Source organism: Peromyscus leucopus, chromosome 8a (assembly GCF_004664715.2).
Source record: "Peromyscus leucopus breed LL Stock chromosome 8a, UCI_PerLeu_2.1, whole genome shotgun sequence".
NCBI classification, from domain to species: Eukaryota; Metazoa; Chordata; class Mammalia; order Rodentia; family Cricetidae; genus Peromyscus; species Peromyscus leucopus.
This window is the reverse complement of record NC_051085.1, coordinates 55,145,846-55,170,125: the sequence shown is the minus strand read 5'-3', so window position 1 is coordinate 55,170,125 and position 24,280 is coordinate 55,145,846. Positions and strand designations below refer to the sequence as shown.

Here is a 24,280-nt window from a genome sequence, read left to right as displayed (position 1 = left end):
GACTGGTGCTAAAGTTCAAAGATAACTGTCCCAGGAATCCATCTCTAGGAAAACAGCCCAAGAAAAGATGGCATGCTAAGGGAAGCTTAAATAGAGTGTAGTGGGATAGAAAACATCATAATGTAGAGCGTTGTTGACTAGACACTCCTGGGTGCATACTGCTCAGAAACAGAAAGTTCCAAGGCTGTGACATCAGACGTCCTTCATGCCAGCCTGAGTCCAACCAGGAAGTGAAACCCACATGCTGGCAAGGCTCTCTCTTGCCTCCTTTGTTTTTGGGGAAGTGTTCCTTTCTACATCCTGAAGCTTTCAAGCATTTCCCATGGGTCCCTTCCCAGGCTGGGCTCTGCCCTGCAACCTCTGGCCAGGAATGTAAGGTCCCCATAGCAACAGGGCAGGAGCTGCAGGGCAGCAGCAAGCTTGGCAGATGATGTAATGAGGGGCTAGCCAAACCCAGGGGAGGAGGAGGGGCCAGCCTGAGTGTGAACTCTTTCCAGAGCTGAGGACCGAACCCAGGGCCTTGCGCTCCAGCGCTCTGCCACTGAGCTAAATCCCAGCCCCACTCTTTGCTGTCTCAGCTCCTTCAGTCTGTGCCACAGAGAAGACCCTCGGTCCCCAGCCAGGGCTTCAGACTTTGGACGCTAATGGCATGGAATACATTTTCTTTTTTTCCCTCTCTGTCTGTCTCTGTCTCTCTGTCTGTCTCTGTCTCTCTGTCTCTGTCTCTCTCTGTCTCTCTCCCTCCCTCCCTCCCTCCCTCCCTCCCTCCCTCCCTCCCTCCCCTCTATGAGACAGGGTTTCTCTATGTAGCCTGGGCTGTCCTGGAACTTGCTCTGTAGACCAGGCTATCATTGAATCCACAGAGATCGGCCTGGCTCTGCCTTCCAGGTGCTGGGATTAAAGGCGTGCGGCACCGCCGCCGCCGCCGCCGCCGCCGCCGCGCCGCCGCCGCCGCTGCCGCCACCACCACCACCACCCCCTGGCTGGAATACATTTTCTTGAAGAGAGGATACACTGGGGTGTGGGCTTTCATCACAGAAAGACATGAAGGAACTCCCACAGACATGCCACAGAAATGATCTCAGAGGAAGGTGAAAGGTGAAAGGGCAATTATGAAATTAGACATTTTTGCTCACTCTCACTTAGACCCCTCTTACCAAAACCAACTGATAAACCGCTATTACAGTTCAAACTGGGCCCCAAATTCAAATATTGGAGTCCGCCCAGCACCTCAGAATGTGGTCTTATGTAGAGATAGGGTCAACAGTGTAGGGGAGGCCCACGGTGGCAGAGGCGGGTCCAGGGGGACAGGTGTGCTGAGGAGAGGGAGCTGGAGAGACTCTGTGTGGAGGAAGGGTCCGGGGCGCTGCAGGTATGAGGCATGAACAGGGAACACCGGCGAGCTGGACAGGCGGGGTGAGGTGAGAGTGCTCCCCCGGCCTCCCAGAACCAGTCTCCCCACACTGGACCTGAAGCTCCTGCCTCCAGACTATGACAAATGAGCATCTCTTCTCTAAGTCGCCACGAGCCGAGGCTTGCCAGGAAGCCATACTGCTTGGGGACAGGCTAGGTCCTCCTCAAGTGTCACTGGTGTCAGAGCCTGTGTGGTGGTGGAGGGGGGGGGGCAGAAGTCTCCCACCTCACACGAAATGGTGTCCGCTAGATTTCCTCCCTCTCTTGGGTGGAACCTCTGTCTGGGTTGGGTTGGCCTTCATAACCGGTGTTGTACAGAGCCATCTTTATCAGCTCTGCTGTGCACTCTGGGAACTTCTGAAGGCATTGGCAAAACTCATCCTGACCAGTTAGAGAAGTTAGCGCACTCAGTACAGTCAGGTAGGTGGAAGGCTAGACCATGGACTGCTCTGAGATGTCCATCTCTAGAGGGTAACACTGCTAAAGACAGTGTCAGTGGGACCTTCCTGTCACCAAGGTCAATAGTTTCCGAGGGATCATGGCCATGACCTTCCAGCTCCAGACAGCAGGGGGCAGCAGACCCAGTTTGTTTCTAAATTTCGAGGAGTCTCAGACACTGGCCCCACCGTTCACTGTTAGTCTCTGTGTGTTAACCCCCTTGGTGCCCTTCATACTGAGAGCCCAACTTTATCTTCCTTGGGCCACACTCCAGTTGTAACTCTTCCAACTTGGACTCTGCTTCGACTGGTATTTGACGGTGCTGACGGTATCACTTGACTCTGGCTGGAGGGAGTTCCACCCTCTGCTGACCGGTGGGTGGGGCTGACTGGAACGGCAGAAGGGCCCTGTTGTGAAGGAGGGCTGCCCCCATCCTGACTCCTCCCAGGATGGCGCAGGGCAGACTGCAGGCAGATGACAAGCTCTCAACAGGGCGGCTTTCTGATGGTGAGGGCAGGAAAAGACAAGGCTATCAACTCTAAACCTGTCAATAAACACAAAGCCAAAAGCCTGGGACCGAGGCCATAGCTAGCCATGTGACAGAGGCCATAGCTAGCAATGTGACACCTGGGACTCCGGGCCTCTCTTGAAGGTTCTGAGTCATACTGGCTTTGATCTCCTGCCCCCTGCCTTTGGTGAGGACTAGCAGGCTCCTGGACTACCGGGCTCATCTCACCTCCAACAGTATCTTGCTCTGTTCTTGTTGTGACTTAAAAAAACCAGAGGAAGAAGACAAGAACAATCTCAAGAGAAGTGGACACTGTGGGCAGGTGGATATCTGTTTAGGCAGCATGTGTATTTGAAAGAATGGTCGACGGCCACACATTCAACATAACTTACCTTGTCTGAAAACTCAGGTTTGACAGAGTTGGAAGCATGTGCCTTGCAGGCGGCAAATGGGATCCCTTAGAGAGGTCTGTCTGTCTGTCTGCAAGCTCCTGCAGCTCTCCCCTGGGGCCATCGGAGTCAAGCAGCCATAAGAGGAGCTGGCTCACGGGGTGTTATTCCTTCTGTTTGGGGCGCTCGGTGACTCAAGGCAAGCGATGTTTACACTCGTAACTGGATGCAGAGAAAGCTCAGAATCTGCTCTCTGAGCTGACAGAGTAAAGTCCAGAGCGGAGGAGGGCACTCAGGGTGGGCACATCGTCGCCGCCCCTGCCCCCACCCCCACCCCACTCCCGTGGCCAAGCTGGAATGAGCTGCTCCATGCTTCCCACCCTGCACTCTTCCCCCAGCTCTGGCTTCTTTACAAGTGGTTAGGAAGCCGGCCACATTGGGGAATGGTACACAGAACTGACCTGGTGCATGCCAGGGTCCTTTGTGCCCAAACCAGGAGATCTGGCAACAGTGACAGGAGGTGGCATTGCAGGCAGACTCCAGGGCTCAAGCTGTCCCGAGCCCAGTAACAGACTAGACCTGACCTTTCCTGCCCCAGCTCTGAGCCAGGGCTTTCCCTGCACGAGGTCTTTCTCCATCACTTGAAGGATTGGTGGGACTATCAGAGTGCACTGGGCATGGAGGGAAGAAGCTTCCCATGGAGACACAGGAAGCTAAGGAACATGCAGAGCCTGTCTAGACGCTGGCACTCCTGCCCCTAAGCTGGCCCTTTGTACCTGCGTTTTGATGGGCAGGTCAAAAGTAGCCAGGGTGATGCATGGCACTCCTGGATAGAACTTTGAAAGGTTCCTGCTCCAAACACCTCCGCCCCCTGCTAGAGAGCATGGCCCAGTAGCATAATCTCTAGGGGAGCGACCATAGAGGCAGTGGGGCAGGATCTCCAGAGACTCCCATGCCACCCACGGGTGCCCTGCGCTGTGTCCCACACACAAGTCAACTCATTCCATACTTCCGTCCCACAGACCTCATGAGCCATCCCAAACCCAGTCTATGTCTTGACCCAGCACCTACCACTAAAGGCATTTAGGAAGAGAAGGGTAGCCCATGCTCGGGGGATGGCAGGCTTGAGTCTGAGGAAGGCCCCTCTCCCCTGGGTGTCAGGCTCTGTGATGTGACTACAGCTGAGAGGTGAGAGGGAGATGAAACACACACACCGTGGCATCGACACAGAATGACCCCTACGGATGCTCTTCCCTTGCATGAGTATGCTCGGGCCCCTCATGGGAGCCACTTTTTCTACTGGGTGAACCTGCCTGAGCTCTTCAGGGCCTCCTACCAAGAGGCTAGAGAGGACCAGTGTGTAGGTATGTACATTCCCAGTTAGTGTGTGCTCGCTCCGGACATTCACATACAGACATATGTGCATGCAGGCACAAAGGCGCATGTGGGGGTCAGACTATGTTAGTCTCCTGTTTTATAGCTTATCTTGTGTTTCGATCACTTTATGAGGTATAATTTACATGATGTAACATTTCTCTCCTTTAAAACAAACAATTTCACAAATCTTAGTAAGTTTAGGGGTTTTACCACCGTCTCACACGGCGTGTGTAACTCAGCTGAGCCTGCCTACCTCAGCCCCCTCCACGGGCAGTCACACACCCATCCGGGCACCTCACCTCGCCTGGACTTCTCGTGGGAAGAATCAGCAGGCAGCGCCCCGGCTTCTGATTTCACCTTGCTAGCGCTCCGTTCCTCTATTGCTGAAGGTTCCTCCTGCTTTGGCTCTGAAGACTGTCTTTTTCACGTGTCTGTCTCCGCAAAGCTCTGGTTCTGGAACATTCTCGGCAGGCTCCTCTAGTGATGGAAGAGAGAACGCAAAGGAGAAGGGAGGACTGGACCGAGGAGAACCGGGGTCCTGAGAGGAGCTGAGCAAGTGGTTTCCTTTCTTCCTTGTGCTCCTATGCAGGGGGAAGTCACAGCCTGAGTCAGCCCAGTGCCTCCACCTTCATCAGCCTAAGCCAGAATGTGTCACATGGGGTTGGCGCCCACATGTATAGGCGTTACTACTGCAGATCCGACCAAATTCCAGTAACAGACATTTAAATGGAGCGGAGGAGACGGTTCCGTCAGTAAAGTACTTGATATTTAAACACAAGGACTTTGATTCCCCCAGAATTTATATAAAAAGCCAGGCGCAACCCATGCCCATTATCCCAGCACTGGGTTTGGGGACAGGGACATGAGGATTCCTGGAGCTTGCTGGCAAACCAGTCTAGCTGAATCTATGAGGTCTGGGTTCAGTGAAGAGACCTTGCCTCACAAAACGAGGTGGAGAGTGATGGAGGACAGCCAATGCCAAGCTCTCACTTTCCCACACACATGCACATACACACACACACACACACACACACACACACACACACACACACACACACACACGGCATGCTCCACCCCCATATACTCACATCAATATATGCACCACCCCACACATACACACATATGCGCATGCAAAATATTTGAAGAAAAACACACACGCCCTTTTCCTCACTATTCCCCCAAACGTGCAGCACAGCAAGTATGTTCAGAGTGTGTACTTTGATGTTACCAGCCACCCAGAGGGGAGTTCACAGGAGCAGGGACATCACAGACAAGCTATAATTTCATGTAATGGACCTGAGCATCTGTGGATCTTGGCTTCCTGGGTCTTGGAACCAGATCCCCGCAGAGACTCAGAGGTGGTGCTGGGGACCGGTGCCCACTTGGGGCCTAGTCACATTTCTGTTTCATCAAGACACAAAGCTGTTGCCTTTTGCGGAGCCAGAAGACCATGGTCCCTGCCTGTGGTCCTCGGGGTGGTGATGTACAGGGTAACCGGGGTTGGCTAGGCTCAGTGGCCGTGGAGCATTGCAGCTGCCTGCCTGGGAGCTTCGGGGCATCTTCGGGAACGGATGCATTCTCTGTGAACCTGTCACTTCCCAGGCATGCTGCTGCTATGGCCCTTGGTACTGGACAGCCTGTGAGTCCTGGCTTATGAGCCACCAGAGACCACCTGTTTTAGAAAATCTGTCACATGTGTCGGTAGTAACATGAATCTGGAGATGTGTGTGACCCGTTTGCCAAGTGTTACCTGTAGTGTATCGGCCTCAGGGCCCCTGACTGCGGACCAGCACTCTGCCTGGCCCAGTACGGGCCACTGCATCCAACCCTGGCTCCGGGATGACTCCTGCTGCCCTCTCAGGACCCCTGGGTGCTGCCCATGGTGGAGGTGCTGCCGATGGTCCCCTCCTGGCTGCAGACACAGTTGGAAGAGTAGCCAGCCATACTTCGCTGCCGTATTGGAACTGATGCCTGCCTTCGGGGTGACTCCTGTTCCGACAGGGAACAGGTTCTGGGAACACAGTGGAATAGTGGTATAGTGTTGAGAGCCTGGATCTGTGTTCTGGGGGATGTTGTCCGTTATCTCAGTGTGATGGACACTGACTTTGCCTGATGGGGAAGAGAGCTGGCCACAAGCATCCATGGTGTAGCAGGGAGTAAGTCCTCAGCCTGAGCGGAGAGGGTTGGCAGCAGGGTCCGAGCTACCCCGGAGCTATGCCAGGCTCTTCCAGCTAGACTCTGAGTTCCTGGCCCTGACCCTGCCTGTTCAGAGCCTGCTGTGTGTCAAACTATTTCTCTTGGATTCTGAAGCAGGACTTCTCTAATGCTGTCCCCAAACAGGACAGGAAAGACCTCTATACCTGAATGACCTCCCCGTGCTGAGTGCTGATCCTTAGTATTCCCAGGTACTTGCTCCTCCTGGCTGGTGGCAGATGTCTTGCTCACTCACACAGCTGTGGCTTCTTAGTGTCCATTCACTGTGAGCTGCATGGCCTACTTCTTGGCCTTAACCACTTGCTGCCGAGGAAAAGGATGCTATGGTTCTGGCCTGTGTAGGGTCCTGCCCATCCTCTGAGGAGCTGAAGGGGCATCTCATGGGAGTCAGGGCCCCATCACCTCCTGTGGGGCACACAGTACTCCTGGCCTTGCATCCTGCCTGAGAGTGGTGCCATTGCTTGTCTGTATCTCTGCAGCCTCCACACACCCGGAACGACAGCCCTGACCTTTGTCCCTACTCAGCCACTGGGTTCCCGGTCTCTCCCAGACGGTGTCTGGACAGGGACAGTGCGGCTGCGTATGGGAGGTGACAACGTCCCCCTGCACTGATGACCGGGCAGGACAGGGGAGACCTGGCATACCGGTGCCAGCGAGTGGGAGGCTCAGGACCGTCCCGTCCCTAGCTCACTGTCTTCTGCGGGAAGCAGTGGACAAAGCCTGGTTCTGAGAGAGCCCTTGTGTACTTCCCCCACGGGAACCAACACCTGAGAGATACTCTGAGATGAGCTCAGAGCTCAGGGACATCCTAGTGATACTGCCCACCTGGGAACAACTGCGGCTGTCAGTGGAGGTAAGCGGAGAAGCAGCGGGGGATTCTGCATCCAGAGGGAAGGGCAGGACAAGCAGGGCAGAGCAGGAGCCATGCAGGGTCCTGGGGGACAGCAGGAGCCGTGTGTCCAGAGGGTGGTGGGGGTGGACCACAGAGGCTGTGTGTCTAGAGGGAACAGTGATAACAGGGGCGTGTATCAGAAGCTCCAGGTACAAGAGTGCATGGGACCTCCACTTCACGACGAAGTACCCACTGTAGCATAGTAAGCACCAACCTGACCATTCACCTGGAGTCTAACATCTAACAGGGTGCTGGGCTGCTTGGTGCCCGCTCCGTATCCAGTGTCACGGGCTTCCCGGTCCCTCATGGTGTCTGGAGCTTCCGCAGGCTGAGTTTATTATGTGGGACCTGCGCCTCTAAGTACCCTGTGTCTCCCATTCTCCAGGATGGTGACCACATATGAGAGAACATGGTGGCCCCAGAGGGTTCTGCGCGTGACTTTCCATCCTCTTGCCCTTTGTCCCTGCCACACTCTGACAGATCTCTAGCTGCTGCCTTCTTGAGTCTGCTCTCTGAGTCATCTTCACTGTCAGGAAGGATGCAGCTCTCACGGGCACACCCTCCTCCCTAGGCCACGTGGTTTCTTACCTAGCTTTCCTTCACTCTTTTTTTTTGGGGGGGGGGGTTTCGAGACAGAATTTCTCTGTGTAACTTTGCGCCTGTCCTGGAACTCACTTGGTAGCCCAGGCTGGCCTCAAGTTCACAGAGATCCGCCTGGCTCTGCCTCCCAAGTGCTGGGATTAAAGGCGTGTGCCACCACCCTGTGATCCAGGCCATCCCTCTTCAGCCCCCAGGGACAGGGGTGCGCTAGCTGCATGCTACCTTTACCTGGAAGCCAGCAAATGCTACGACAAGGTCCACTCCCGAGGCTGTTCTTCTGGGGAGCAATGTTTAAATTTGTGCTTTGGAAACAACTGAGGGGCCCAGGCCATGGTCCCTGCCTCCATCCCCTGCCTGAGCAGATGACACTACTCCCCTCTGACCCAGTATCCCTGCCATCCAGGGGTCTTATGGGGAAGTTCTGCGTGTGACTTAAGCCCTTCCTCTATTCCAGGTCACAGCCACAGGACAGGAGCTCTTCCAGATGGTGTGTGATATGGCACACATTCGAGAAGCCCACTTTTTTGGCCTCAGCATAATCAGAAGTAAGCATTGCTTGGCAACCCCAGCACAGGCTGCCCAGGGGCAAGAAAGGGGGACCCTTGGAATTCAGGTGTTTCTGCCTTGCCACAGACCCTGCCCACAGATCTACCAATAAGGCTAACAGGCAGCTGGGCCATCATGTCCAGATTATGTACACACAAGTACAAATACTTGTACATATACACCACTCACACAAGTATAGAGCATATGTGTACACACACACACACAAACTCACGCATCACAAATGTGCACATAAATATAGACCACACACATAACACAAGCACCCATCACACATATATGCATACCACATCTTCTCACACACATACAGTTCAACCGCGTACTCCCTCACACGTTCATTCACACACAGTCACCATACACATTCAAACACACATACCCATGCTTGCCTGCTGAATGTATGTGTATAATTATGCACATAGTGCATGTCCATACATCAACACGCAGGCACACTCACTCACGCTTACACATGTGTTCACCCCGCCCACCTGTACACTCACATGCTCATGAATGTAAGAACCGAGTTGGACAGGAGACCAAGGAACTCCAACCCAGCAGAGAAGGGGCAGGGGGAAGTGGGGAGCTTGGGCAGGCCTGGCCAGGAGCTGGCCATGGAAGGCAGTATGGAAGCGGTGTGTCTGAGCAGGGGGCGGCATCCCCCGACTACATCACACTCTCTGTGGAAGCAGCTCTATGCAGATCTGCCTGCTGGGTCCTGTTCTCTGTATTCCAGTCTCTGCACTGACACTGCTTTTTTTCCTTTTTCTTTTTGGTTTTCCGAGACAGGGTTTGTCTGTGTAGCTTTGCGCCTCTCCTGGAACTCACTCTGTAGACCAGGCTGGCCTCGAACTCACAGAGATCTGCCTGCCTCTGCCTCCCGAGTGCTGGGATTAAAGGCATGTGCCACCACCGCACGGCGACACTGCTATTTTTATTGGTGCAGAAAAGTCGCCAAGCTCCCTTTCCCGTGGGATGTGACGGCCACGGGCTGTGAAGCTCCTCTTAGGGGAGATGATCCTTGGCCTAAAGGTCTTTCCAGGGTGCTGCTCTAGAGAAGACAGCTGGGACTTGTCCTATGTCCTGCCTGCAGGTCCCCGAGGCCTGGTGCCCTTGGGTCCTGAAGAGCCTAGAACAGCAGGTGGAACGGTGAAGGGGATGAGGGTGAAGCCCTAGGGAGTGCTGGGTAGAGTCCCCACAGAAGGAGACTCCAGCAACTGCGGTGGGTAGCCCTGTGCTAGTCAGTGGGGCACTGTCGGGGAGAGGTGGGGCGCGTCTCCCTGAGAACCCCAGAATTCAGTTTCCCTGGAGATTCACTTCAAAGCCAAGGGTTCATTAGGCTGGGATCATGTGATGCCAAGTTACTACAGGGAACTGGTATCTAGCGTGCAAGGCCAAAGCCCCATGGTAGGACCGAGACCAGCGCATGTGTTCTGTGACCTTTGTCTTCTTAGCTGAGGTTCAACGTCATTACCAGGAGCTGTCCACACATTAGGACTTTGACAGCTGGGCAGCCACGCCTAGGAAATGGACTTGGGTAATCAGGGAGCAGTCTCAGGGGCCATGGGTTGTAAGGGGCCATGGGTTGTAAGTCCAGGTCTATTCTAGTTGAGGGGCCTGGAAGGGCCTGCAAGGTGGAGTAGCCCCAGCTGAGGAAGCCAGGGGGCACACAGTGGGGCTTTGCTGGGACTGGGAGTGAATGATCCCTCAGACTGCGCCTTCTCCCAGCAGGGAACATGCCTCACGGGAGGGGTTCAACTCCTGCCAGCCAGCCTTACCATCCATCTCCACCCATGCCAGATGTGTCACCAACTCAGGGAACAAGTGTCAGGACATGGGCAAGGAGAGAACTTGTGGTTCCCTTCCTCTGAGCTGAACTAAGGATTCTCTCGGAACAAGGGTGACATGCTCTGGGCTCACTTGGGGACCTGAAGGGAGCAGAAGGCTGCCAGCTGAGCTGAACATGCCGCTCCTTCCGATCAAGTTCTGAACTGATAGACGCCCTTCTAACATGTCCCCAGAGCCCTTGCTGTGGAGACTTGGGCTCTTATTAGCATGACCTAGAATTCCTTGCTTTAGTTATTTCATGGTCTATAACTTGGGCACACATTTGAGACAGAGATATGGAGCAAACAGCAAAGGGTGACTAGGCATGGTGGTGAGGCATGTGATCCCAGGACCTGGGGCCCAGAGCAGGAGGATCATGAGATTCTGGCATCCTGGAATTTGTGGTGATGCCTCAGGGGAGAAAAAAAAAAAAAAAAAGACAAGCAAGGTATGAGCCCTCTACTTGCAAGGGCTTGGGGCAGGGTAAGAAGAGAAAGACAGAGTTGTGCCGTTCTCCTTGGAACTTCTGAAGACAGGCTTATGTCTGGCTTCTCCATCTACTTGGAACTGGCTTTGAGCAGTCTTTCCCTTCATACTAAGTATCAACGTTAAGAGGAGAAGGGAGGAGACCTGGACACTTTACCCATTCAACAGGCCTTTGCTTTGTGCCCAGGTACACATGCCTCAGGCTAAGAGGGTGATTCTCACTGTGGCGAGATTGGGAAGGCTTCTGGGGTGGATATTACCCCATTTGGCTTGGGGAACCTGTAGTTGGAACCAGGGAATACAGCTGGTTCCTTCTCTTTTCTATAGCAATACACCCCTCGTGAAGATAAGTCTGTGTTTGCACAGGGTCCTACAGAGATACAGTCAGAAGAAACATTTGTTTATATGAGGTGAGGGGGGTCAGAGGGAGGTGATGGGGCTCAGGAGACTGAGACCATCAAGTCTGGAGTCGACAGGCAGGATACCAATGCTGCAGCTAGAGCCCAAAAGTCATGGGCCTGCCTAGGGTCTCTAAGTCTTCGGGAGCCTGGATGAAAACTATCCAACTAGGGAGGGCTATCCGACAGGTGGCCTAACCACATAGACACACCCATGCTCAGCACACTAACTACCATTCCTATGTGGAGTGGATTTCAATGCCAGTGTTGATCCTGAGACACGTGCTGGTCTCAGGAGGCTCTGTCTCCCCTAGTGTTGCTACCAGGATTTCTCTTACTGCACCTGAGGCTAGTCTGGGGGCATCTTCTCGGGATAAAAATTCCACAGGTCCGTAGCCAGGCAACCTCCCTGCATGGATGAGGTCTCCATCTGCCCACCCCTAGTGTCTACTCCTGCCACCCTCCTGCTCATCTCCTCTTCCCTGGTCCGCCGGATACTTTCTCTTTCTCAGCCTGCCCATCCCAGGCTCCTCATTTCAGGAGCTAAGCATGCTAAGGAGTTCACGTGGCCTCCTGGAGTTCTATGGAGGGCCCCACAGTGCCTCCAGCCAGGAGGGCGGCTGTCAAGGGTGATGATGCCTCCCGGTTTCTGTCTGGGCTGCAGGGTGATGTTGACGGCAGGGTCAGCCCTTGCCTTGGGGGAGCTGCTGGCTACAGGGCCCAGCCCTTTCCCCTCCACAGGGGCCCCAGGCCACAGCAAGCAGTCAGCTAGACATTTTATTAAATCTGGAATGTGGCCACATTCCTGGGTCAGGCTGTACATAGAGCCTGTACTCAGCCTGCCATGTCCAAGGGACCTGCAAGAGAAACAGTTCTCCCACAGGGACACAGCCCTGGGTATGTAGCAGACCCTGCTTGCCTGGGATGTGTAGAATCCCAATGACCTCATGGGGCTGCCCCAGCAACCGGCTCTGATTTAAAGAGATTGATCCTCTCCTGATGCTGGGATATTGGGAGTGGGAGGAAGCTGCAGGCCTTTCCTTCGCTGAATCATGGACCTCTGGGCCAGAGTCCCCCTGGGGACCACTGTCCACACTGCTCAAGCCACTCGGAGGCAGACAAGATTGTATTTTGGCAGTTCCAGGGATTGAACTGAGGGCCTTACGTAAGAGAGGCAAGTACTCTACCACGAAGAAGCTACATCCCCAGCCCTAGGACTCTGTTTTTTAGAAAACCTTTAGCTTCATAGCAAAACTGAACAGAAAGTATAAAATACCTCATGTTCCTCCACTTACCCTAACCACATTCTCTAGAAGACAGGAGATTTTTCATAGTCCCTGAGCTTACAGGGACCCAGCAGTGTCACCTAGAGTCCGTGGTTGACATGAGGCTCGCTCCTGGGTTTGAGAAAACCCACAGTATCGCCTGGCAGAGTCACCGTACAAGCTCCTGGGCTCCGTCTCCCCACCCCTCTCCCCACCCTGGAAGCTCGGGTCCATTTTCTGCCTCTTTTCCAGGTTGGTAGTCCACACCGTACAGTGTGCAGCCAACCAGCCTCTGCCTCCTAGTGACATCCAGTGTCTTTTCCTGGTGGATAGCTCCTTTCTTCTCAACCCTGACTCATCTTCCAGCACATTCTCCTGCCCAAGGGAGAACTCCTTCACACTGAGGAGTTTGCTTCTTGAACACAGGAAGGTCAGGCAGACCAGATAAGAAAGTTATCTGGTCAGAGTCCTGGGTCCTATCAAAGCCCAAGGTGTGGACAGTTTGTGTTGGGGCACAGGGCCTTGGAGCTAGAGTGGCTGGACCCTGAGGACACAGGAAAGGCATGGAGTCAGGCCTAACACTTCCGGAGAGCCCCCAGGCAGTGGATGAACACTGTTCTAATTGGCGCACCACATACATTTGTGACCCGAGGTCTTGGGGACTGGAAGTCTGAGGTCAAGGTGATAACAGCCGGATCCTTTGTGGCCTCTCTGTGCCTCCCCATTGTCTCTCTGTGTCTGTCTTTCCCTGTCTGAGTCCAAGTTTGGAGGGGTGCTTATCCTTTGGATTCCCTACAGCTTGTCTCCTTCATGAAGCCTCATCTCCGGCCAGACCCACTGAGGCCCCGGGCCGGGGGGGGGGTCACAGGATTAGTCCCACAGCAGGAACAGTGCTGATTGCCGGTGAGTCTGAGAATTCATTCAGAACTCTGACTTTCTGGATGTGGGAAAGGCTGGCTGGGCAAAAACTGGTAGTCCCCTTGTTCTGAAAGGCAGCTTTCCAGGGTGGGCGCTCTCTTTTGTCTTGACCTGTGGTTGCTGTCTGTACATTTTCTAATCCCCCAGCCTCCTGCCGATGTGGGTAGCTGTTGCCCCCAGTGCCAGGACCACGGATCAGGTGTCCTGCTAGCCTTTGGCTCTACCAGCCCCAGCCAGGTGTGTGCCAGGCATCCCTGAGCTGGGATGTGGTAGTGGATGACCACCAAATGTGGCTAGCCGGATAATGGCAAACCGTGACTCTGGACCTGACCATGCATCCCTCACCAGATCCACAATGCCAGGGCACCTGCTTCTCGGTGCCTCCCAGACGGTCCCCTCTCTCTTGAGTCTACTCTAGGGACAGTCACCTCAGTTCTGGGTACCGAGTCTGTGAGAATGACAAAGGGAAGCCCCCGAGGCTCTACGTTCTCCTCTAGGGCACCTGTTGATGCTTCTCCAGCTTAGACAGGAAAGGGACCATGGTCTTCTCCAGAAGCATAGGAAAGCTTGCTTTAGCAAAAAGCATCTCCAGGAACCCCCTTCTCAGAGCAGCCCCGCTAGCAAGGGTGGCATGGGTCGCTGACACTGGTCAGTTTCGGTGACAGGTCACAGGAAGCCCTGCAGATTAGGTCTGCAGACATGGTCAGCATGCTCTCCTCGCAGTGAGAACCAGCCCGTGCCCTGGGAAGATGCTCGCCATAGCCACAGTCTGAGACGGTCATGTCTTACCCACAGTATCTTGTGCTCAAACTCTGAGGCAGATGCGTCAGTCCAGCTGGGCGCAAAGCTCTACGTCAACAGACGGACTTGCTCCAGCCGGGCTCGGCTCTTGCCCGATGGGATTCCCGGGAAGAATGAGAGTGTCTTCTCTGCCCTGGACTTCTCTTTTCTAGACAATGAGTATGTGTTCCTGGATTTTAAGCGAAAACTCAGTAAATACTTCTCTCGGGACTGGAAGACGGAAACGCACAAAGTAAGCATAGGACAGAGGAAAGAACCAGGGCCGTCACTGTGACCAGGGGCTAGGAGGTTCTCCTGGGTTTGGGATGGGCAGGTGCTGGGTCATCACTGTGGCCAGGGACTAGGAGGTTCTCCTGGGTTTGGGATGGGCAGGTGCTGGGGCATCACTGTGGCCAGGGACTAGGAGGTTCTCCTGGGTTTGGGATGGGCAGGTGCTGGGTCATCACTGTGGCCAGGGACTAGGAGGTTCTCCTGGGTTTGGGATGGGCAGGTGCTGGGTCATCACTGTGGCCAGGGACTAGGAGGTTCTCCTGGGTTTGGGATGGGCAGGTGCTGGGTCGTCACTGTGGCCAGGGACTAGGAGGTTCTCCTGGGTTTGGGATGGGCAGGTGCTGGGTCAGGCCCACTCTTTGTCACTGCCATGGTCACCTGTTTGTCGAGAGTTGTCCTCTGGCATACTTGCACTGTCCTCAAGGCCTGCCAATTACAGCCTCAGAGGGTGGGGGGATCACCAGTCCTGTGCCCTCAGTGGGATGCTTGCAGCTGCCTTTGACGACATCCCACTTGGGTTTTTCCCCTTTAAGGAAAAAATAAGACAAAACAATATAAGACTCGAGTGTGAGATGTCCCCAGGCAGGCCTGTGGAAGCCTCCCCGACCCCCGACCCCATGCATGCCTCACTGGGGTTCCTGCCTTTTTTCTTTACTCTTCTGACAGAGGGATAAGGTATCCAGGGGGCCCTTCATCACCTTCTTCAGAGTGCAGTTCTACGTGGAAAGTGGGAGGGCGATCAGGTAACTGCACTGCCCGGAGGGGAAACACAAGCCGCAAGATGGGCAAATGCCTTCCAGCGAGCTCAGACAAAGAGAGGTTCCATCGCAAGGATGTGATCTCTGCTCGCTGAGGCACGTGTCTCCATCTGGTGGCTGAAGTGACTCTCGGGGGTTAGCTTTAAATGGGAGCTGTGTTTCCTGCCAGGTGTCCCCAGGTCCGCTTGGGCAGGGAGGTTCCTGGGAAGGGTGAGTACAGAACCGGAAGACTCTTGCTTTCCGATCAATGGGCTGCCTCGGTACCTGATGACAGGAAGCAGCGAACTCTTCAGGGACCATCAAAGAACTAGATATTCTCCAAGCAGAACTCTGGGAACCTACCAGCGGGGCTTGGGTGTCCTTAGGATGCCCTTTGGCAAGTGCAAATCTGGTGTTGGCACCAGAATCAGTGAATGAGGGTGTGGGAGATTCTGGAGTCCGAGGTATGTGACTACAGAAGGCTCTAGGGAACGAGGGCGCGTGTAGCTAGCTGAAGAATGTTCTAGAGTGTGAGAGCACATGGCTTTGTGGAAAGTTCTAGAGACATCTCAGCAGGGAAAAACACGATGGAGGCTGCTGCACGGTTGCCTGTACTGTGGTGAGCAGCCAGGCTGCTTGCTATATTAGCAGATGCAGGCGAGGTTCGCAGGAGGTATGTACTGCTTTGAGTTGGTCGACGGTACTGGCAGGCAGACTGGCTGGCTGGGAGGCAAGTCTGTGGCATGGGTTTGCCCCTGTGCCCTTATTCAGGAGCCCTCTCAAATGGCCCCACTTGTTCCTGGATCCCAGCTGCCGGAGGGCTACACCCGTAGGGACAGACCTCATCCCTGCTTCAAGTCCCTGACTTCATCCCTGTCTCACTAGGAAGTGGACCAGCAGTCCTCAGAGGCCTGCGGACCAGGAAGCCAGGCCTGGGAAGGGCGGGGGAGGGTGGGGTGGGGTGGGGTGGGGCAGGGGGTGCCGTCCTGGCCTCAATGGGGGATCCACTCTTCCTGAGCCCTCCGCCCCTCTGCCTTCCAGTGACAAGACGGCCCGGCACCTGTACTACTGCCACCTGAAGGAGCAGGTCCTGAGGTCCAGGTGCCCGCACAGGGAGGAGGCCTACTTTCTGCTGGCTGCCTGTGGGTTACAGGCTGACCTGGGAGACCACCAGGAGTCGGTCCATGTGGGCAAGTACTTCGAGCCACACGCCTACTTCCCACAGTGGGTAAGGAGGGCTGTGTGGTGCCCTCCTTGGGGCCGGGTGGGGATGGGGGGCGGTGATGTCTGCTCACCAAGAGAAAACTCTGGAATCTATGAATAAGGGGACAATGAGGGGCTAGGGAGGGGCAAGGGCATGGAAACGGAGAGGCCCAAGTGCAAGGATGCTCACCTATCCAACAATAACACTGCACAGGCTGGCAGCGAGGTGTAGGAACCATGGCCAGAGCAGGCTCTGCCTTAGTCCTACGTAAGTCAGCTATCTCAACAGCCGCAGTGTCACCCACCCAGACTCTGCGAAGACAAACAAACCCAAGGACCTCGGCCTCTCTGTGCCTCAGTTTCCTCTCACCTACATCCTAGAAGGAGAGGCCTTGAGCAAGGGGTACTTCTCCTCTGTGTGTAAAATCCTAGCTTGGCTGCCATGATGGGCAAATGGTCCTGCGGACTGTGGACCCCGCCCACATTCTCCCCCATTGCCCCACCCCCACCCTTCTCCTTTTCCGTCCTCTGTGCCTTAGGCTTCACCTATCTGCCTTGCAGAGCTGTCTCCAATGCCAGGCAGCCTTGCTGAAAGCTTCCCTCAGCCCCCACACACTTCTGCCCCTCATTGGAACCTCAACCCTTTGATTTCAGCCATGGTTTCCTCATTGGAGAGTTTTCCCAAGAGCCGTAGCTTTGGGGATAAAGGAACCTTCACAAACTTCTAAGGAGGGCTGTTTCTGTGGTCCTTGTGGGCACCTGGGTGACATAAGAGAGGGGGTCAGGACCAAAGATTTAGGGGCATCGCATCCTCACCTTTGGATCTGAGGCTAAGGCAAAAGGTCCAACTCACTCTGCTGAACGTGGGCTCTAGCTGGGAAGCTGGCTCTGACTTGAAGGGTGGTGGAGGGTGTCAGCACAGAGAGAGGGCAGGCTGGGGTCTGAGCTAGCTGGGGGCTCTGTCCTCAGATTATCAACAACAGGGGAGCTGATTACATCCTCAGGCATGTGCCTGCCATGCACCGTGAACAGCGGGGCCTGAGTCCCAAGGAGGCCACGCTACGCTTCATCAGGGATGCCTGCCGACTTGAGGATGTTCCTGTCCACTTCTTCAGGCTGTACAAGGTTGACCCCATGGTGTCAGGGGGTGGGAGGAACCCAGGGCAGGGGTGGGTATATTCCCATGGCTGTTGGTGTGACTAAGACTCCGGGGTAGAGTAGGCAGGACTGTCCTTAGGACCTGGTTGGCATGTGATGAGTTGGAGGGTTCCTTGGTAGCTGTCCTGGAGGTGACATGCCGGGTTTCTCTGGTGTTTGAGTTCTGTCAGCTTGCTCAGCCTCTGTTATGACTGGTCTGGTCTAACAGTGGGCTGTTTTGCCTGACCACTCTGCCTGCCCCTCTTGCACTGAGCACAGCATGGCCTCTGTTCTCAGGGACAGCCTCCCACAGGGGGCACCAAGGGTGGAACTTTTGTCTATGAGGTTCACAAAGTTCAAATATCTATGGGAGCATTCCACACATGTGCCCTGGTTGGGCTGCAGGGTGGCCTGGGCTTATGTAAGGCAACAAGAGGAGCCTAAACAGAGTTCCTGGTTTGTGGAGCCTCTAGCCTGTTGGACGGACCTCCTTCCACCTGCCCCAGGGCCACAGCCTTAACCGCTGACCTGTGTCCTTTCAGGAAAAGAAGGACGATCACCCTTCCATCCTCCTGGGACTCACTCTGAACGGAGTGCTCATCTATCGGGTGAGGGTCCTTCCCCTTCTCTCCCCTCCCCCATCTTCTGCTGCCCCGGCCTGTGCTCTGGTTCCCACATTCCTCTGCTACTGTCTTTCAGGAGGCAGACCACGCTCCACGGCTGCTCTTTGACTTCCCCTGGTCACATATTTCGAAGGTGACATTTCTGGTGGGTGTCTGAAGTGGGGGAGCATCCACAACACCCAGGAGCCCTAAGAACAGAGAACCTGCAGCTTCATCCTCAGGATGGGGTCAGGAACTCCCTACGGCCTCTCCCCACCTCCAGGCATCTCCCAGTCCTATTGGTCCTCATGGCAATTTCTGGCGGCCTAGCCACAGTGGTATTAAGCCTCTGAGAGATGTATAGCTCTGGCCACCACCAATTTCTGCGCTCCCACTCAGGAACAAAGAGAGAGAACATGGTACCTTAGAGACGCACTTATCTCGCAGCTCCTGTCCTTCTTACTTATTCACAAAGCTATCTCCACTGGAGAGCAGGCTGGCTCTGGACAGTGACCAGGGTTCCCTGTGAATCCTAGGTTTAAGACGTGTGCACAGGGAGGTCCTACATAGGAGTGTTGTCCCAGGATCCTTCTACCTTCTCAAGGCTGGGGACAGATGGGACTGAGTCACAATGACCAGAGACCTGTTTCTACAGGGACACCAGCTCTCTACACTGGTGGGCCAGGGCACAGTCGGGGCTTATGGCTGACATAAAGTACTTCTCTCCTGCCGCTGGGGCAGTTTCCTGGACTGTAAAGTCACATTGTCCTTCCTGTCTGTCCAGGGGAAGAAGCTGGAAATCCGGCCAGAAGGACTGTGGGCAACCCAGAAGCTGCTGTTCTACACGGGCTACGCCTGGCGCTCCCGCTACCTGCTGCAACTGCTTCGCACGACCCACCAGCTCCACCTCAGCTTGCAGCCCGTGCTGTGGTGGTTACAACGGCTGGAGGAGGCAGAAGGTGGGTATGCTATCCACCTGGGTCTGGGCGGCACCTAGCGGACGGCCACACATCTTCTCCAGGGCCTGAGATACAGCGAATCAGTCCTTGAGACCCCTCTCACAAGGCTGGCTGACTGTTCTGGGCTCGGCAGCCAGGCCGTACCTTCTGTTACATTCATCATTGCTGGTAGTCATCATCTCCTATCTCCCCCCCCCCCCCCCCGCCACTCCCGTGTTTGGATGAAAAGTGAAGATGATCCATCCCTCACTTCACTCCGCACATGATTCTACAGGGTCTTATTCCTCACATCCTTAGAGCCAGAGACACAGCCTGAAGGGAGGCCAGCTTGGTGCTGCCCAAAGTCCCGGTGTTCTCTCCTTTTCCAAGTCTCCACTAAGAGGAGACCTGCCTTGCCTCACACTGAAGCCCCAATGCAAAGGCAGGAAAGAGAGAGGGGGGGGGGAGAGAGGGAGAGAGAGAGAGAGAGAGAGAGAGAGAGAGAGAGAGAGAGAGAGAGAGAGAGAGAGAGAAGTGTATCTGAACATATTTGTGAGTCCTGAATGAGTGGGTCTCTGTGCCTGTGTTAGGTGGCAGGTCCTGGGGTTCCCTGAACCTATGGCCCTGTTCAGGACACCATCTGTGGGAGGCCAGCCCCCACCTTTTTCAGGACTCCTATAAGGAGGAGAGAGGGCTAACAAAATATTAGATACAATGATAGGGAAGAGGAGAACAACAGAAACACAGGATGGCTTCGGGAGGACCTGGATCACTACCCAATGGCCCAGACGTTTATTCAAAAGGGCTTTTTATAACCATGCCAAGGGGCGGGGCAAAAGACCTTCCCCTTTCGAGATCAAAGCACACTGCACAGCCAAGTGTAGACCCTTCCAAACACCTGGTAACCATGCCCATGGGCAAATCATCCCCTTATGCAGTCCTGCTGCGTAAAGCAAGCTCAGATTCTCGGACCCTGAGTAATTTGGGCCTCCACAAGGCCCGTGAGGATGCTGGGTGCATATCCCATATCAGTGCATCCTCAGAACCAGCAGATACGGTCTGTTTTCAACTAGTTCTGCCCTGGGTGACAGGGCACCAGGTCTGCTCAGCATGGATCTGTGGCTAAGAGACAAGGTGTCACAGCCTGAAGAACCATCACAAGAGGCTGCTGGGAGGCTGCTGGTGACAAGTTCCATTCATGATTGCCTGGCTGTCACCATGGGCATGCAGGGTTCACACACACACACACACACACACACACACACACACACACACACACCACAGGGTGATGCTTTGCTGCACATACCTAGGCTCTGATGCATCAGCAGGTTGTGGGACTCTGCCCAGCACTGGCTACAGGAATTCAGGAGGCACTTCATCTTCCTCTAACATCAGCTCCTGTGTTGTTTTCTACAGAGAAGAAAGGCTACCGGGAATCCTACATCAGTGACCCCCTGGAGCTGGACCTGGACCCACACAGCAGGAAATGCCTGGGCGATGAGGACGATATGAGCAGCAGATATTCCCTCCTCTCACTGCGCTCCAGAAGCCGTGGCAGCTCCCACCCTGCATGCATCAAGCCCAACTTCCAGCACGGGGAGTGTGAGGTGTCTGTGGATGAGCCCACAGGGACCGAGAGGCTCTGTGGGAAGACGCCATCCAGTAGTTCCTGGAGCAGCTTCAGCAGCCAGGACACCTTCGCCAACAGCAGAGGTGAGCTATAGGACCAGGTAACAAAGAGCCCGAGCTGACCCATGCTCATCTGACTCCCTGGGTGCAGGCTAAAATGGCCACTCAGGGTCAGGCAGATCTGTCACTAACACTGTCTGAAGTCACATGCTCAGAGTCTTGTCCAGGCAAAGGGCAGCTGGCCTTGGTCTCTGAAGTTGAGTCCAGACTCCAGAGGCTACAGGCCAGCAGAAGGGCCCAAGTATGAAATCATATAAGTGTGAGCCACTGGCTGCTCCCTGGCCTCAGTATAGATGGGCACTGAGAAGGCGCCATTCCCAGCTTCCATGAACAGCAATCTCTGCCTCTCCTAATGCTGACTGGAGCCACTCTGGGGAGGACATGATGTCACATGTCAGATGGAGCCCAGACACCATGGGCTCATCTGGGACTCTGTGCTCCTGTGTGTGTGAAGTCACAGACAGCTTGTGCCTTTCTTGCTGACAGTCCATACATGCAGATGGCCTCATCTCAGACAGTCCTGTGAGGAGGAGCACTTGATCCCTACTTCAGAGTTATGGCAGGAAAGAGCCCAGGGCAGCATGGGCCACAACAGTGAGTATGGGCAGTGTTCTCTTCTTGGTTCTGCTCACTCTCCTCATCCTCATCCTCATCCTCCTTCTCTTCCTCTACCTCTTCTCAGCAGCTCTCCAGAGCCCTTCACAGGAGTGTGAATCATGCTGATAAGGACATCGGGCCCAGAAAGCAGAGACCATGCCCCAGGTAAGGTCTCCTCATGGCTCCTGCCCTCTACCCACCTAGATTTCCACACTGGGTCCTCTGCACCCTGGAGAGGCCCTCCATAGGCAGCCCAGGAGGTAGAGTCAGGCTCTTGGGAAGAGTGGGTTTGGCAGTGACTGTGCTCCAGCCTCAGAGCCTAAGTGAGCAGGCTTGCTGAGCGGCACACCAGGTCCAGGGCCGTGTGGAGCCCTCAAGAGGCTGGACACATACTTCCACCTTTCACTGACCTCTCATGCGGGTTCTAAAGGGCTACTATCAGTGCCCCCGGGGCCTAAGACCTTGAGTTCCCACTACCCTAAGGTACCAGAGAGACTAAACCAGAGGCCCCATAAAACCTAGGCAGAGGACGATGTGGGGTCCATGTTCCTGGACTGGCATGCAGGCGCCTGCAAAACATCCCCTGGGAAAAAGAGGAGATCAGGATATGGATGACCAGCAAGTGTGACACTGGACCCACAGAGAGTTAGGCAGAGCTAGAAACTGGGAGGAGAGAGCCTGAGAGGGCTGTCAGAGCAGAGTCCAGGCCTGGAGTAGAGCCAGCTTGTTTAATAGAGGAGCTCACACCCTCCCAAAGCACCCTGAGGCTCTCAGCTAGAGGCTCTACTCTGAAGGACTGACTTAAAAACGAGGAGATGCCCTTCCAAGAGCCCCACGGACAACAGACCCTGTGCATGGCTCTCCTACCTCCACTGTGTGTCAGGGTCCTACCATGGCTGGAAAGCATAACTCTGAGCATCACTGTGGAGGCTGCTCTCAGCTGATGGGACCCACACAGTCTGTGGCCAAGTATGCTTAAGTGAAAGATGGCCATCCTTGGAATCTCAGGTGCTTCCAGGGCCGGTGCGTGGTGACCATATCCAGAGCCGTTCCTGAAAGACTCAAAGCAGCGAGGCTTCACGTTCAGAAAGGCAACCATGGGGAAAGAAGCCCCAGCTGGGCAGCACCCCTAGGGCCAGTGTGGACCCCAAAGGGGCCCTACACTGTGGCATGGAGCCTCCAAAAAATTCCTAGAATGCACCAGAGCCACACAGGAGCCCACAGCCCAGCCTGGGGGACATTAAAGTATCTAGTATATCAGGGAGACGAAGGTGGGCTGGGATATAGAGCTGGGTGGTGAAGGAAACAGGACGAGGTGGCCTGGAGGGAAGCGTTTCAGGAGCACTTAGCACACCAACAGGGTGGCCTATCAGGTCCAGGGCAGGCTGGCCATGCTAGAATCAGAACAGTCTGGGTAGAGCTGGGATCCTGGAACTGTAGCAGCCCCCAAAGCACCAGTAGTTGGGATGAGAACTACCACACTGCTAAATCTCTCTGTAGGTTGGGGAGGCAGAGGCTGACCGCAGGGGTGACCAGTCCCTCCGCAGCCTGGACGATGTGTGTCTGCACCCATCTTCCCGACACCTTCTGACTACCTCATCTGGCTACACCTGGGGCTGTGCCCTGCTGGAGCTACTGGGGCCGCAAGAGGCCAGGGCTCCTCTCAATGGCAAGAAGTTCATAAACCACCTCTTCCTGTACTGGCCCGGTGAAGATTCACCCCTGCAGGAGTTTTGTGGCGTAGGCAAGAGCCACACAGCAGCCCTGTCTGTGCCAGACAGCCTTGAAGGTGGCTTGGTAGCATCCAGCATCACCAGCCTTTGGTCAGGTCTGGGCAAGGCAGTCCCTAGCCCTCGACCCTTTCTGCCCACCATATCAACTGCCTCTTCTTTGCCTGCTCACCTATAGGAGGGGTGGAGCCAGCTCTGACCTGACCCTAGAGGTAGGGGTGGGCCCTGTCCTTCCTGTCTTGGGCTGTAAGCTCCTAGGTCTCTCTTGGGCCTAAGTGTCTGAGAGAACCAGGAGTCAACATTAGCCCTGAAGTGGCTGGGCTCTTGTCTTATCTGTGAGAGAAGATGTCATAGTGGGACCTAGGCATTAGAGGGAGCCCTATGCCTGCAAAGCCTGCCTAAGCTCTGACGCCCCAGAGCTGGCTGCACAGTGTGGAGACACTGGCCAGGCTTCTAGATCACAGCTCTGTAGTTCCTGGTCCCATATCTTTCTTGTAAGTGCTGCACCAAACCCAGAGGCCTCTCTTGCAGTGTGGGGCTCAGTCCCACCCAGAATCCCCTGCCACTGCTAATGTAAACGAGACACTATTGGATGCAAAGGATCCTTTCCCTTTAAAAGAACCCCTAACCCCTCCTCAGGCTATGGGGGCTCCCTCCACCTGGCCATGACGGCGTTGCCAGGCACTGGTGTAGGGCTGTTTGAGGGTCTCCTCCACTTCCTCACCATAGGCAAAGAGGTGCGGGGGGGGGGGCCATTATCATGGGCTCTGGGAGACCTGGAGTGTGGTGGGTTAATCTACCCGTGGAGTCCTCGGGACTTTTCCTGCCCAGGGTCTAAAGAAGTACCTGATGTCCCTCTATTTGGACAAGAGGGGACTTGTAGGTAACCGCAGGTCACAAATTCTTGATCGTTGTGCCCAGCACTGGTGTGAGGGCCACATCTGGGCCCCTCGTAACTCCCACATCTGTCAGAGTGGAGCACAAGCCGGGCTGGCTGGGTAGGTCGGCACTTCTTCATCTCGGCCTCTCCTCCCTGGGCACCCTGGGCCCAGGCAGAGAGTGTGGAGTTGTGCCATCCAACCGGGATGGCGGCTGAGGCGTGACTCCCACAGGGGAGCTGTTTGAACTGAGGGTTCTGTCCCCTGGGCAGTGTGGCATAGAACAGACTGGGAATTGTGGATAGGAGAGGGCACCCAGGGCTGGCCCAGGCTCTTCCAAAGACCGGTGTGCCCCATTGGTACAAAGTGGGGTCAACGAGCCCCGACTGAGAGGCATACTATCTTCCATTAGAAAAAT

The 24,280-nt window shown here is 55.1% G+C and overlaps 1 protein-coding gene across 1 annotated transcript; it reads left to right on the top strand.

Annotated features, from left to right (window-relative positions):
• Positions 1–6,907: 6,907 nt before the first annotated feature.
• Positions 6,908–22,954, top strand: Frmd1 (FERM domain containing 1). The gene is made up of 12 exons (XM_028866689.2): positions 6,908–7,192; positions 8,286–8,376; positions 14,234–14,313; positions 15,018–15,094; positions 16,130–16,316; positions 17,261–17,416; positions 17,971–18,036; positions 18,815–18,989; positions 20,385–20,681; positions 21,144–21,251; positions 21,340–21,419; positions 22,755–22,954. Exons 1-11 carry the CDS (start codon positions 7,124–7,126, stop codon positions 21,378–21,380), a joined length of 1,347 nt encoding a protein of 448 aa, XP_028722522.1. The 5' UTR covers positions 6,908–7,123; the 3' UTR covers positions 21,381–21,419; positions 22,755–22,954.
• Positions 22,955–24,280: the final 1,326 nt, after the last annotated feature.

Coding starts and splice junctions, on each gene's coding strand:
- Frmd1 (XM_028866689.2), top strand. CDS start 7,124: ATGAGCTCAGAGCTCAGGGACATCCTAGTGATACTGCCCACCTGGGAA. Junction 18,990..20,384: donor ACGGCTGGAGGAGGCAGAAG/GTGGGTATGCTA, acceptor TGTTTTCTACAG/AGAAGAAAGGCTACCGGGAA. Junction 20,682..21,143: donor CACCTTCGCCAACAGCAGAG/GTGAGCTATAGG, acceptor TCTTGCTGACAG/TCCATACATGCAGATGGCCT.